The sequence below is a fragment of the Canis lupus genome, chromosome 12, assembly GCF_003254725.2.
Source record: "Canis lupus dingo isolate Sandy chromosome 12, ASM325472v2, whole genome shotgun sequence".
In the NCBI taxonomy this organism is placed as follows: Eukaryota; Metazoa; Chordata; class Mammalia; order Carnivora; family Canidae; genus Canis; species Canis lupus.
This window is the reverse complement of record NC_064254.1, coordinates 48,986,710-49,002,679: the sequence shown is the minus strand read 5'-3', so window position 1 is coordinate 49,002,679 and position 15,970 is coordinate 48,986,710. Positions and strand designations below refer to the sequence as shown.

The 15,970-nt window shown below is 42.5% G+C and overlaps 1 protein-coding gene across 14 annotated transcripts in view; it reads right to left on the bottom strand.

Moving 5' to 3' along the window:
- The window catches only part of ANKRD6 (ankyrin repeat domain 6), a 197,863-nt gene that overhangs the window by 36,938 nt on the left and 144,955 nt on the right, over positions 1 to 15,970 (bottom strand). For 8 of the 14 annotated variants that reach the window (XM_025444491.3, XM_035697733.2, XM_025444490.3 and 5 more), the window contains one exon: positions 4,923 to 5,021. In XM_025444491.3, coding sequence (XP_025300276.1) covers positions 4,923 to 5,021 — 99 coding nt within the window. Of the gene's footprint in view, positions 1 to 2,293; positions 2,632 to 4,922; positions 5,022 to 15,970 lie in introns of all 14 variants that reach the window. The other 6 variants (XM_035697738.2, XM_035697731.2, XM_035697734.2 and 3 more) reach the window with 1 other exon arrangement.

Here is a 15,970-nt window from a genome sequence, read left to right as displayed (position 1 = left end):
TTTCCAGATGACATACACTATGTACAAACAAGTCATCCTATGAGAAACTGCCCAAATCTTAACTTTTAAAAATTTTCTGTATGAATTTCCAAGACTGCCATTTCCCCATCAGAATGGTGACAGGTTTTCCCAAAATGGGCCTCAAGTACAGTTGATGACCTGATAAGATAGATGGTGTTTTGTTCTCTGCAAGAAGGGGAGACTGCAGCTTATTCTTTTGGGATAAACATGGCTTTTTTTTTTTTTTTTTAAGATTTTATTTGTTTATTCGTGAGAAACACAGAGAGAGGCAGAGACACAGGCAGAGGGAGAAGGAGGCTCCCTGTGGGAAGCCCAAATGCAGGACTCTATTCCAGGACCCTGGGATCATGATCTGAGCCAAAGGCAGGGTGCTTGACCACTGAGCCACCCAGGCACCCCTCCCAGGACCTTTTAATATTCCCACAGACTGCCAGCACTGGAACCATCACTCCTTGGACTGATGAGAACTGCCTTTTCACATAACAGAACTTAACCATTTGATCTGTGTTGTGCACAAAGCCTGGCACTCAGGGATCACGTCAGCCACTTTTCTGTCCAAGTCATTGCATGAGGGGCCTCAGCTGGTGAGGCTGCAGTCTAGCCTAAACCTTGCTGCAGATCAAGTGTTTTCTTGTGTTTCACAAGCTGCCCCTAAATCACAAGTTCAAGCAGCTTCAGAGCTAGAATATCACTATTATTTATTACTTGCTCTCAGCATGAATCTTTTGCTTCCCTGGAGGGGACTTTCCTTTGTGAAACTCTAGCTCGATGAAAGAAGCTAACTCTAACTTTTGGTTTATCCTTTAAAAGTAAATTTCCAGACGGATTATCAAGATTCAAAGAGATCTAATTAATTGAGTGAGGTGCAGTGAGAACATAGATTGTCCTAAGCCACTGGAGCAGATGTCTCCTGCAGAGACTTAGAGGACACTGCCTGTCTCTAGGCCACCGCTTCCCCTCCAGCTCTACTCCCCTCTGAGAACTCACTCTGAGCCTGGGTCCTGACCCCATCAGTCAGATAAACACTGCCAAGAAGGCCAACATCAGCTTTTCCTCACTGTAGGAGGCTGTCCTTGAGCTGTGCCATTGGCCTTGCAAACACTGGATGGGGCAGTTCTAGAGGACTGCATGAGACACTTTCTCTGGCTTATAAATACCAGCCACCACAAAGTTACCAAGATGAGAGTGGAAGGCCACTCAGAGAGACATGAAACATATAAGCAATAGGCCACCCTGGGCTATCTATCTCAGGGCTCCTCTTCCCCAAACCCAACCCCATCGAGCACCTGAGACCCTCGATTGAAATAGGGCCAGTTACTTTTCTCCTATAAAATTTACTGTGGAAACATTTCGTCTTTGAAATAGGACACAAAAAACAACAAAATATGTCCTCAATACATACTTATTAACAGACCCAGGCAGCAACTTTGACATAATCCTTATTTCTGTATTATCTAAGTACACCATGAAATTCTGGAAATTTGAAAAAAAATGCTGGAAAAGGTATGACACTCTTAACAGCATTCGATAGTTGTTTGTTCAATACATGTTTATTGACCCTCTACTCTAAATGGCATCTAATTCTCTCATTTTACTGATAACAAACAAATTACTAAAGCTCAGTGCTATTCAGTGCCTCGCCGAGGATATCCAGTTAATTCGGGGTAGCACGGTTAGGCCAGAATTCAAATTGTCAAGGCTCTTTGCACTTACTCCAAGCTGTATCCACCCCATGAAGTCAATTAACCTCAGTGCAGGCCTTAAAAAAGATCAGCTGCCTCTTTATGGCATCATCTAGCTAAGTGCTTTAGCACAGTGCCATGGCCACTACAGGTGCCCAAGAAGTATTTGTTGAATGATTAACTACAAAGAAGCAGAAGGAAAAACACTGCAGCTGGGAACCTGGAGAGCCAGCAGCAACCCTGCAGTTTGGCACTTTGATTTGGGACATGCTGACCTGTTTGCAAAGTGCGTAAACTGCCAGCTCTCAATTTTTCTGGCTTCAGTGTTTCTCACTTACGGGATTTAAGGAGTTTGCAACCTCTGAGGTCTAAATCTTTGTTGTGAAATACTTTTAATTCTCTCTCCTACGTGGTGTAAAAGAGTGAGCACACAGTGCACGGAGATTCCAAAGCTAAGCTCTGGGAAGAAGCTGAAGGCACACAGAGGTGGAACACGTCCCTCTTCAGGAGGAATCCTTCCCAGGTGGCACCGACAGACATGTTGCAAGGAAGCCCAGAACAGCACAGGTGTGCAAAAGCAAGCTGCTGACCTCTTTTTCTCTCTCTGATCTTCTAGGGTTCTTCCTAGCCTTTCTTCTCTGGGTTTTCTTATTTTTTTCTTCCTTCGTGGCTTTGATCATGGCCACGGGGTCCTGGACTATTTCTGAGGTGGGGGCCGTGTAGTTGCTCATTGACCAATCAGAGATGGCATTAGAGCTCCAATGCGAGTTGACAGGATTGGCAGGAAGCAAGAGGGGATTTTCTCCTGGAGTTGCATATTCTAAAGAACTGGTTTCCACAGGTTGAAATTCATAATAATCCCATTCCAGGCCACTGGAGGTCATTCTTCAACTAATTCTCAGTCCTTACCATGACATAGGGAATATATCTGCAGAATATGAAGTTAGGAGTAAATTCTTCACAACATTAACATTCTCTATTTCTACCTATCATCCAAGACAGGTAACTTCTGAACTGATTTTTTCCAATAATTAATGTCCCAGCTTCTTTAAAAAAAAACACCTATAGTTTTCTTCTTCGAATTCGTGCATAAATTTCAAAACTGATCATCAACAGGCACAGAAAATGTAGAAAACAGACATGAAGAGTATTCTGGTGAACGCATTACTTCAGAACTAGTGATGATCAATGCTACTTTCTCCTTTCCCAAACAATTTTACACGGTTTGGTTGCTCTGTTTTTGTTTTGTCTTGATTTAAGTTATCAAGGAGAAGCAATGTATATATTGTCTGATTGGGGCAAGGAAAAGAGGCAAGAAAATACATTATTCCAATAAATGAAATGAAGGAGTTTCTGTCTAAAAGTAGTGCTGAACTTCCTTCTGCTGACATGTCTCCCTTTGGCTACCTTGTGAAAACTCCTATTTTACTTCCTACCTTACCTAATATAAACACCCTTGCCTGATATAAACTTGTAAGGAAATTAGCGTGGCTTTTGCTATATGAGAACACAGTGATTCTCGGAGCCTAAGCTTGATGCAGGACTTAGGTTGAGATGAGTTAGCACGCCTGGTATGGGAGCCTTGCTGGCATGGCCAGTGAGGACTTTAATTATGCAAAGAGAAGACCAACATGTCTGCACCAGCACCCAATGCCCTGCCTTTTCTGTGGTCAAAATCTTTTCTCTCGCCTTGTATTTTCATTCCTGTCATCTAAGGAGATGATATATAATCAGGAATGTTATGATGGTTACAGTGTGGAGAAAAAAAGTATTATGATCCAGAGTAGAAATCAACAGCTGAAAGCTAAATCAGCATCTTTTGAAAGTAACAGTTTCGATGACCCAACAACTTCCAAATATAACCAGAGATTTAAGAATGATACTGGACAGCCTTCTGCCTGTACGTAAAACAAAGACATTTAGTTATTTCTTTACGAATACTGTCCATCTTGTGTGTCTGCCAAGTTTCAGAACATTGCACAGATAATTACACAAAATTAGAAGCATTATGGTAACCTATATGATAGCATACTTGAGGGTCTGAAATTTGATTAACACTCTGTAACCACAGTTATTAAAGGTAAATCAGGAAGAGATTATGATAAATGCAAATTCTTTAAGATTTTGTATTCCTCACAAAATTTATTTGTTAGGGTCCTACCACACAAATTAAAGTTGAAATTAGAATTTCTGAAAATAGGGACGCCTGGGTGGCTCAGCAGTTGGGCGCCTGCCTTTGGCCCAGAGTGTCATCCTGGAGACCTGGGATCGAGTCCCACATCAGGCTCCCTACATGGAGCCTGCTTCTCCCTCTGCCTGTGTCTCTGCCTCTCTCTCTCTCTCTGTCTCTCATGAATAAATAAATAAAACCTTAAAAAAAATAGAATTTCTGAAAATAATTTCCAATCACATTATCATAGGACTTCGGTAATAGCTCATTGGAGGACAATTTATATGATCTTATCTCTATCTTCCTTTTAGAGAATCTATATCCCCAAAGACCAAGGCAAGCCTGTGCACTATGTGACGTCACCCCAGCCACTGATGATTGACTCAGGAATAGATATCTGACTCCAAAGGAGCCAATCAGAGTCTTTCTCTAGATAATCTGAATGAAAAGACTCAGAGATAAGTCCTAATAAAGGCATTGCCCCAGAGGGAACTCTTTCAGCAGGCTTCCTTTTTCTTGGATTCCATGGTATCAGTTATTTTTTTACTTTGAACAGATCCTCTTTAACTAAATGTACACTAAGAGAAATCAAGGTGAGAAAAGGAAGAAATTAAGTTTTTAAGCCCTACTTTTTCTAGTAGTAAGCCTAGTCAATTACATATTTCCAACAGGCCTTGCCCACATTCACTCTAGTGTGTGTACGTGTGTATATGCGTGTGTCTGTGTGTAGTGTGCTCCTTCACACCAAGACAGGACATAGGCAAAATGCCCTTTGAGGCTCTACACTTGGATGATACTAGATAGGACATGAACCATGAAGCGAAAACTACCGCACCCTTGCAAACTCTAGCTTGTTACTGAGAATGGATCCCAGGGCAGGTCTTTAAGAGGAAGTTCTTCCCGCCATGGGGACAAAGACAAAGCTAAAAAATGGTAGAAATGCAACTTCTACTCTTCCACCTTATAGCTGGTTACACACTGTACTGTGGATTTCTAGGCAGACAAGATCTCCTAATAGCTCATCCCAATAGAATGTGGCTTCTACTCACATCATCCTGGACATCGAGGTCACAGCCAGCCTTCAGCAAGATCTGGACCACAGAAAGATGGCCCTTATTGGCAGCAAGATGAAGGGGGGTCCGGCCATGCTGTTAAGGCAAAACAAACACTGATATCAGAATAGGACATCAAAACACTGCCCTGAGGGCACCTGGGTGACTCTATCAGTTAAGCGCCCAACTCTTGGTGCCAACTCAGTTTATGATCTTAGGGTCATGGAACCAGGCCCTGTGTCAGGCTCTGTGCTCAGTGTAGAGTCTACTTGGATTCTCTCCCTCTGCCTCTCCCACTGCTTGCACACACTCTTTCTAAAATAAATAAATAAATCTTTAAAAAAAAAAAAAAAAAACCCTAAGAAACACTGCCCTGGAGCAGAGTGGGGACCTGGAGCAAGATTTACACAGTAGGGACGCCTGGGTGGCTCAGTGGTTGTGCGTCTGCCTTTAGCTCAGGTCATGATCCTGGAGTCCCGGGATCGAGTCCCACGTCGGGCTCCCTGCATGGAGCCTGCCTCTCCCTCTGTGTGTCTCTCATGAATAAATAAATAAAATCTTAAAAAAAAAAATATTTACACAGTGGCAGGCCCCTTCCCCTTCAGTTCAGCAGGAAGTCCTTATATATTTACCCAGAATTCAAGTGTGTCTCAGTTAACCTGTTATGAGCCTTGTGATAAATGAATATGCTAAAAATGTAAAGATTTCCTTCAGTGCATAATTTCTACTCCATACTCAACAAACAAATAGGAAAATGAGGAGTTTCTTGTCTTCTCTTATTTTCCCCCTGGTGCTCAAGGATGATGAAGTGCCACAATGAATTGGATGGGGCAAAAGATGAGAGAACAGCAAAATCTCAAGTTAATCAGCTCCCAGAAAAATCTGATTAGTAATTATTAAAAATTGAAACTACTGGCCAAACTGTTTTGGATAGGTTCTCCCTTTGTAAAACCAAATTTTAAAATTATAACATATTTCAGCCATTCAAAAATATGAATATTTTCAATGTACATACCTAGCAATCACTTTAAGAAACCAGATATGTTCCCTGTGAACACTTCCCAGAGTCCACTTTCCTCCAGCTCCAGAGGTAATCACTTTTAAATTTGGTATTCTTCATTCTTTTGCCACCTATTGTATTTTACTATGCGTTTATTGTCATAAATAATAACTAAACACTCTTTTGCTTAGTTTAGAACCTTACATAAGTAGTATTAAACTATTAAAATATCATTTGCCAATATTTTTGTCCAATGTTATATATTTTAGATTTCTTTTTCATATTGTCACATGTAGTTCCGGTTCATTTATTTATTATTCACCCATGCTCTACTGATGGGCACCCCGGATCTTTCAGGGGTTTGCAGACACATTTGTGTGCACATCTCCCTGTGCACTTGAGGAGGCTTCTTGGCCCTGTGGTTGGGTCGCAGAGATGACTGGTTCCTGAGGTACACAGGAAGTAATACTCAGAATAACGCTCTTCAGTGTAAATCAACTTCTATCCAGAGAACTGACCTTGCCAAATTCCAGCTTCTTCAAATTCTAAAGGAGGCATCATATTCCCTTTGCATTCTCCCTCAAGTTCACTCTAAAGAAATGTTCTACGTTCTGCTTCAGAAGTCATTTAGCTACAGCTCCCACCCATGCTGAAGCACACCCTGTGCATTCTTAATAAGAGGATAAGAGGGCACCTGGGTGCTCGTTGGTTATGCATCTGCCTTCGGCTCAGGTCATGGATCTGGGATCCTGCAATGAAGCCCCACATCCCTGCTCAGCAGGGAGCCTGCTTCTCCCTCAACCCCTCCCCCTGCTTGTGCTCAGTCCCTCGGTCTCTCTCTTTCTCAAACAAATAAAATCTTTTAAAAAAGGAAGGGAGCTAATAGTCTCTTATGTCCTTCTAGTACCTCGATAAAACTTTCCAAGGAGCTTTATTGATATTCTAGCAGGATAAACTCATTTATGATCTCCATAAAATGTCAGTTTGCCATGGGTAACCAGCCGTGAGGAAAACAGAGATAGCAGACAATAAAGGATCTTAATTTCTACCCATGAAATGCAATCAAAGCAGTAGAATGATTCTATAAAGAAAGAGGTCAGAGCTCACTTTAAAATTAGAATTCTTAATTAAGAAAAAAGTTACTCCCAAGAAAGTGGGCTATAAAAAGCCTTCATAAAAAGGCAATGTCTGAGAGGAGATGGAGTGACCTTCCTTGGCTAGCAATCGTCTCAGTGCACACTGCTTAACCTTGATTCTTTCAATGAAAGGTCCACAGCTGATCAGATGGAGCAAAATAAGCGGGTTCCACTCACTGGGCCTGGTCCCAGGATCCATCTGTCATCACATGTCCTTGCTAAGGACGTCTGATGATGACCTTCACTAAGTTTCTAAGACATTAGGAAACAGGGAAGTCTGTCATGTTTGTGAGGAGACAGATGTGTGTGCTGTGAGCAAGGCTGACAGGATGGTGGGAGACGAGTGCTTCTGGGCAACTGGAAAATATAAACCTTGATGGAGAGAAGCCACTGGAGAGAGCCTGGAGAAGAGGACAAAGGACAAAGAGACTCCAGGTGTCAGGCAGGGCAGCCTGAGGAACATCCTCATCAGTAACCAGATATAACTGGTTAGAAGTTGAGGCTCAAGGAGGCAAAAGGGTTTGCCCAAGTGAACACAAATAATCAGAAGGCAGAAGGAAATGCTGCTGTGGTTCAAACCAGGTCACATCTAGGAGGGCCGTTATAAACTAGAAATTACTAACAAGATGGCCCTGGGCTACAGGCACCTTCCTAATCCAAAGTCAGCAGAGAATCTTTTCTGTGGAGAAAGGACAGGCTTGCGGTGTTAGAGCCTGATGAGCCAAGTTCAAATCTCAGCTCTGACTAACAACACCTGTGACTTTGTGCATGATACTCTCCTAAGCCCATTTTCCCACCTCTAAAATAGGAATCGCCTCCACTATTCACCCCATAAATTGAAGTAGGATAAATGAGCAGATTAATGCCAGAAAAGATAAGATCCACCATCTAAGATGGGTTTTCCTTCCCTCCAGCTGTCCTCAGTCCTCACCCCTGAAGATACCCCAATTGTTCCCTCTCCCCCTTGGCACCCCTACACTTTTGCCTTAGCAAAGATCAGTGGGATATTTTCAATGGTGAACAGACCTGGGTAAAGTGTTGGAAATCAGATCACTTGGATATTCAGTTAGGCTCCAGCTGAGAGGTCAAGATTCCTACTGGGCAGTTCTTCTTTTTTTTTTAGGGGTGGGGAGAGGCAGAAGGAAAGGGAGAAAGAGAACCTTAAGCAGGCTCCACATTCTGCACAAAGCCTGATGCAGGGCTCAATCTCACAACCCTGAGATCATGACCTGAGCCAAAAGCAAGAGTTGGATGCTTAACTGACTGAGTCACCGAGGCGCCCCTCCAACTGGGCAATCCTGATCCACTTGTCCACTTCCATTTTTGAAATATGGCTCATGGTTCCCAGTTTCTACATCTTTGCTAGATGGGCCTTCTTCCTGGGAATGTTCTTCTCTAAACTATGACTTTTCAGATTCCCCAAGAAGCATTCCCAGACTTGTCTTCTCTGTTCCCACAGCATCTCAGCTTCCTCTTAAGAAACCATCACATTCTGTCACCCTGGGCCCTGGCTTTTCCTTCCAACTAGGCCATAATCCCCTGAGGGCAGGACTGTGCCTTCCATGAATGATGAAGCAGGTTGACTCTGGGGTAGTATGGGGCCAAGTTAAGGAGGAGACAGACAGTGCTCCTCAGCCACAGGCAGACTGAGGCTACCTGGGACACAGGGACAAATTCCAATTCCAGGCTTGATGTCAGAGAAATGGAGAGTATGGGAATGGCTGCGGACTCCAGGTTTTGGGATGTCTCAGGCCCTCAGAGAAGTGTAGACATCTAGGGGCTTCATAAGTATTTAAGCAGGTGCAACAGTGACATGGGGACTTCTCTGAGGAGCCAGTGTCCCCCTCACACGTCTGGCTGCTTTTCTGGCATCAGGTAAAAGTATAGCAGCTGCAAAGGCAATAGTCATTGGTTTCCCACTGAACCTGAAGCTGTCTCATTCCTGTTCCCTGGGGTTTCCTAACACAAGACCAACTCCCTTACACACACACTCACACACACATACCAAAGGTGGAGAACAAAAAAGAATCAGAAATGCATTTGGTTTTCTAGAACATTATATTGTGAAAAGTAACGAAAGTAGAGCCAATCAGAAAAGTCACTGCTCATGAACAGACATTTCTCCAAAGAAGACCTACATATGGCCAACAAGCACGTGATAAAATGTTCCACATCACTTGCCATCAGGGAAGTACAAATCAAAACCACAATGACTTACCACTTTACACTGGTGAGAATGGCTAAAATTAACAAGACAGGAAACAACAAATATTGGTGAGGATGTGGAGAAAGGGGAACACTCTTGCACTGTTGATGGGAATGTGAACTGGTGCAGCCACTCTGGAAAACTGTGTGGAGGTTCCTCAAGAGTTAAAAATAGAACTACCCTATGACCCAGCAATTGCACTACTGAGTATATACACCAAAGATACAGATATGAAATGATGGGACACCTGCACCCCAATATTCATAGCAGCAATGTCCACAATAGCCAAACTGTGGAAGGGGCCATGATGTCTTTTGACAGATGAATGGATAAGGAAGGTGTGGTATATATGTACAATGAAATACTACTCAGCCATCAGAAAGAATGAATACCTACCATTTACATTGATGTAGATAGAACTGGAGGGTATTATGCTGAGTGAGATAAGTCAATTGGAGAAAAGACAATTATATGGTTTTCACTCATACGTGGAATATAAGACATAGTGAAAGGGACCATGAGGGAAGGAGGGGAAATTGAATGGGGCAAAAATTAGAGAGGAAGACAAACCATGAGAGACTCCTAACTCTAGGAAACAAATAAAGGGTTGCAGAAGGGGAAGAGAGTGGAGGGATGGGGTAACCAAGTAACGGGAACTAAGGAGGGCAATTGATGGGATGAGGACTGGGTGTTATACTATATTTTGGCAAACTGAATAAAATACTAAAAAAAAAGTTACTGCTCCCACCCAGCACACAGGAACACCTCAAGGTCAACCCTGGCAAATGGGGAAAGCTGCAATCCCCCTAAGTGTGAGGGGGCAAATAATAATCGGCCCTTAGAGAAGTCTCTGAGTGACTTAGGGCCAAGGATTCAACTGCTCTCATCTTCATGCCCATGGGACTGGCCAATGGAAGAAACAGGAAAAGGAGAAAGACTATGAACTATAAACAATAAAAAGAAGAAATTTTTGAAGCACCCATTTGTCCTTGGCTTCCCCAGTTCAATTCAACTCAACTCAACCCGGCCTCTGGAGGCTCAGGTAAACCATTAATAATAAGGACAAGAGCAAGAAACAGCAGCAGCTAATATTTATGGGATACTTCCTATGTGATATCTTAAGAATGTTACATGTACTAGCTCATTCAGGCCACCTCACAACCCTATGAGATAGGCACTATATTTAGGTGAGGAATTTCCATTTCAGAGATGACAAAACTGAGGCATGGAGGGATCTGGTCACTTTTTCTATGTTATAAAGCAAGTAATTAGAGCCTGGATTCACCCCTAAGCCATCTGACTCTGGCCCCCACACTCTGACCCACCTACCTGCTGCCACTTGCTGTGTGTGTGTGTGTGTGTGTGTGTGTGTGTGTGAAGCTCTCTCCTTGCAGAGGGGTTCCACGTCGCACAGTTAGGAAGTTCCCAAGACTCCCAGATGATGACCTCTGGAAATGACCTGGTTCCCTTAGAATCTCAAGGACAAGGAGAGAGGTTTTCTATTCCCACTCTACAGCTAATAACTTGGGCAGGTTGGTCTGTTTGTCCACCTATATTGATGTCTGAGTCCCTTCTCCAGAGTTTCTGACTCAACTCTCTGCGGTGGGGCCCAGGTATCTGTTGTTCTACACCCTCCCAGGTGAGTGACCCGGGCTAAGAACCATAGGAGGAGATAAAGAGGGGGCAGGATAATCCTCTCCAGGAAAGCTATAGGCCCTCAGGTGAAACCTGCCCTGTCGGGCCTGTCCAGGCACGAGTCATTCCTCTAGTTACATTCCTCGTGATGCTCTCAACCCCACCTGTCAGTACAAAACACTAAAATACTGCACCACCACAACCCAGAGTTTCTGTTTCTGAAAAGAGTGTGTGAGCAATATAATGACATTACTAAAAATCTGGAAAATTAAAAATCTGTAATTCTACCACCAAATACAATTATTATCATTTTTAAATAACGATTAACATTTATTTATTTATTTATTAACTTGAGAGACGGCGCGTGCAAGAGCTCATAAGCACTGGAGTAGAGAGGTGGGGGGGTAGGGAGGTGCAGATGGGGAGGGAGAGGGACTAGCAGACTCCATGCTGAGCACAGAGCCTGAGGCAGGCTCCATTTCAGGACCCCTGAGATCATGACCTGAGCCAAAACCAAGAGTTAGACGCTTAACCGATGGAGCCACACAGGCACCCCATTTTAAAATCTTTTATTTATTTATGTATTTATGTATTTATTTATTTATTTATTTACTTATTTATTTATTCATTTATTTATTTAATCAGGGGCAAAGGGGGAGGGAGAGGGAAATAATCCCAAGTACACTCTGCACTGAAGGGGGGCACCCAACGATGGGCTCAATCTCACAACCCTGAGATCATGACCTGCAGGAAAAACCAACCAAGAGTCAGATGCTTAACTGACTGAGCCACCCAGGCATCCCACAGCTATTATTTTTATCTAATCTTTTTCAGTGCATCTTTTCTACTGATGCTTTTGCAAGTTATATCAATAGGTCACATATAACTATCTTCCTTTTTTATTAATATTATACCTTAAACCAGCGCTTCTCAAACTTTATTGGGCACCAGAATCTCCTGGACGGCTTGTTACAAAAGACAGATAGATATCGGGGCCCTTTCAGAATTTCTGATTCAGTAGGTTAGAGTGGAGACTAATTTGCATTTCTAACAAGTTCCCAGGAGAGGCAGATGCTGCTAGTAGGGGATGACATTTTGAGAGCCACTGATGTAAACCACTGATTTTCAGGCTGTTTGCATATTAGAATTACTTGAAATCTTAAAATAAAAACAAACCCAAAATTTACCCCCGAAGGACTGTATTCTCTCAGCCTAGGGTTGGAAGAATATGAATAGGAGTTTGAAGTTCCGGGTGATTCTAACGTGCATCCGGAGGCTATAAATCCCTGCCTGGCACCCTTTAAAGGTACCAGTTGCTCCAACCTTCCCTGGCATCAGGATAGGCCATCTGAGACCAGTAGCAGTGAGAGGACACAAGACCCTGCAGGGAATGCACATTTCCCTTGATTTAACCAGAGTGAGACAGAGACTCAGCACCTGTCCACTCCTGGAGAACTAAACAGCAAAGGGCCTTGAGATGTTGCCAGGCAATAACCACAAAAAAAGTGGCCTCAGTATCAGCGACTCTGGGATTCTGGTCTAAGGGGGCTGCTTTATTATGCAGGTCAGCCTGATGGGTCCCAACTTCGAGCAGAACTGCTGCATGAACAGCAGAGTCCTATTCAGCAGGCGGGATCCATAAATTACACTCAGAAGTGACCATGAAGGGTATACAGAATGAAGCAATCCTTGCTTCTCATTCTGAAGAGGCCAGCTCCAGGCTGGAGGGGCTGGGCTCTGTCAGAGCATTCCAGGAGGAGGATTCTTGCTCAGATAAAGATCTCCTACCGGTGGGGATGACAAGGGAGACTAGCCAAAGGTAACCAGCTTAAAATACACCTTGAAAGGAAGTGGAGGTGTTTTGTTCCCACCAGGTGTTCAGATATGGGGCTTAACCCTGTCACTGACAATCCTCCGGGGACAGGAATGGTTACTGGAGAGACTCCTAAGAAAGAGCTGAGCTGAGGGAGGGGGACCAGGGACCATTTGAGAACCATAACCGACAGAAACCTAGAAAGACTCCTTTTCTACGGACTCCATGTGGCCATGACCTTGGTCACTCATTACTTTAGCCAGGATTCCGACATTGGGTCCTAGCTCTTCTCTCGTGCTTAGGTATCCCAGATCGTCCTTAGTAAAGAGCAAGCCTTTCAGACTGACAATGAATGATCCCATGAATGATGAGCCCTGACCCTCTGGCAGCTGCCTGGTCTAAGAGAGAGCAGGCCTAAAAAGTGAGAAGGCAATATATACACATATTGAATCATTATGTTGTTTACCTGTAACTAATAAAATATTATATGTCAATCATATCTCAATTTAAAAAAATGAGAAGAAAGGGTGCTGTGCTTACCCATTCTTGGAACACTGCCTTTGTCCAATGACATGCTTATGACCAAAGTCACACAGAGCCCTGGGACAGAACCCAAAGGAATAAAAAGGCTGGAAACTCTGAAGAGGGGTGGGGAGAGGCAAGGATGAAGGAACCGGGACTCAGTAGCTCAAAAAAATAAAACAATTAAATCTCTTAATTGGAAGTTGTTACAAGGTGGGCAGTTGCACAGATGTTACCCACAAGAAGGGAAACAGTTTAGGGAGGAAGAATTTAGGTTAGATTAATATAATAACTTCAAAATGACAAGACTTCCTTTCTCAGGAGATCATGAAATAGATCAGGATCATGCAATCTTTACTGAGGCAAGAAACGTCAGTCTACATTATCCGTGGCATTAAAGAAAGAAGCAAGGGAAGAGAGAGATAGGAGGCAAGAGAAAGGTGCAATGCTGGTAAAATAAGAGCAACATATTTTAGAAACAAAATAATGTTCAGATTGATAAGGGTCTTTGAGAGTTTAATTTGGATGAGGATAGTAAGACTAATAGAGGTTCTATGATTTTGTAAGACTATAAATCTAATTTCTGGCAGAACTGCATAGATCTAGAACCCTGGCCGCTTGGAACCTCATTTAGATTTTAAATTGTAGAAACCGCCCCCCCCCCAACTTTCTTAGGTGCCCCTGGGTCCTCTTCTAATAGACAGTGTTCCCCAAATCCCAACTGCCTAGAATGGTATAGATTTGGGTTGAAAAATTCAGTCCTTCCCAGGTTTATGATTCAATGAAAAGAAAGTTATGAAGGAATTCAGGAGAAAATGGGCAAAGAAAAAGTACCATGGATCGAAGGAGACTGAGACAGTACAACTTTTATTTTTAAAAAGTTGATAGCTTAAAAAGCCTTCAGAGGGACCTGGGTGGCTCAGTTGATTAAGCATCCAACTTGTGATTTCGGCTCAGGTCATGATCTCAGGGTTTTGAGATCGAGCCCCAAGTCAGGTTCCATGCTGGGCCTGGAGCCTGCTTAAGATTCTCTTTCTCCCTCTCCCTCTGCACCTCCCCACCACTAAAATACATACATACATACATACATACATACATACATACATACATACATACCAATGAACCTTCGGAGCTTTCTTTCCTTGTTGGAAAAGAATCTTATCTACCTGTCTACTTGGATGAGTGACTTATCACATCTTAATGAGACTATAGGTGAAAAAAAGCAGCAAGAGACTAACTAAATTCCTTGGATGACAAAAACTGGGATTCAAGAAAATCTCATATTGGAAGAATACGCGAATTTTCACAAGACAAAATGTAATGGGGGCAGATGTAAAATTCCTGTGCTGAGGATCAACAGTCCAATCACACAAGGGCAGGGGTACAAGAATTGTCCTGTAAAATAATCCTCCCTTTTCAAATGACCAACTTTCTATGCCAAAATCTTCATAATATTTCTCTAAGTCTTACTTTGGGGATAGCCTGATAATTATAAATAATTTGGTGAGATGATTTGAAATGTATATTGTTAAGAATCAATTATTCAAATACAATAGCTTAATTAATGAGATTTCTTTTTAAGGTGATCCAGTAACTGCCAGGGTCAGGCTTGCTTCTAGAAAAGTCCACCAGCAAGAAGAACCAAAATACTGGGACCCCTGGTGGCTCAGCGATTGAGCATCTGCCTTCGGCTCAGGGCGTGATCCAAATTCAAGGATCGAGTCCCATGTCAGGCTTCCTGCATGGAGCCTGTTTCTCCCTCTGCCTATGTCTCTGCCTCTCTCTGGGTCTCTCATGAATAAATAAATAAAATCTTAAAAAAAAAAAAAAAAAGAAGAAGAAGAAGAACCAAAATACTTCAAGCAGCTTAGTTGGCTGTTAAGGATTCCATCAGTTCCTATAGTACATCTGTCCCTAAGTGATAAAGCATGGCTTCATGGCCCCCATATTCCTCACAGATTGCTGCTTAGCATTTTCAATCAGTTGATGCATTGACAGAACGAAACACGGTGGTCCAATGCAGGATGAACTATGGTCAAGAGATCAGAACTGTCCTCTCATATTCATATATATATATATATTTTTTTTTTTTTACTAGAAATCACTGCCTTTTCAGCAACTATTAATATAATCATGTAGTTTTCTCCTTTAACTTGTTGGCATATTGAATTATGGAGCCAACCATGCATTTCTGGATCAAACCCTACATGATCACACAGTATTATTCTTTTGATAAATACTGTATCCTTCTAAGTAATGTTATTAATCTAAGTAATGTTATTATTTTATATCTATGTTCATAAGTGAGGTTGATCTATACTTCTTGTACTATCTCTCTCCCTCTCTCTCTCTCTCTCTCTTATACTTACTTGGTTTTTGTATTCAGGTTGTGCTGGTTTCATAAACCAAATCTAGCTTTCCATTTTGTTCTATGCTTAGAATAGTTTAAATAACAATGGAACTATTTTTTTGTTGTTGCTAAACTATGGAACAGGGTTAACCATTTGGCCCTAGTACTTTTTAATTTTTTTATTTTTTAAAAATATTTATTTATTTATTTATTTATTTATTTATTTATTTATTTATTCATGATAGACATAGAGAGAGAGAGAGGCAGAGACACAGGCAGAGGGAGAAGCAGGCTCCATGCAGGGAGCCCGACGTGGGACTTGATCCCAGGACTCCAGGATCGTGCCCTGGGCCAAAGGCAGGCACCAAACTGCTGAGCCACCC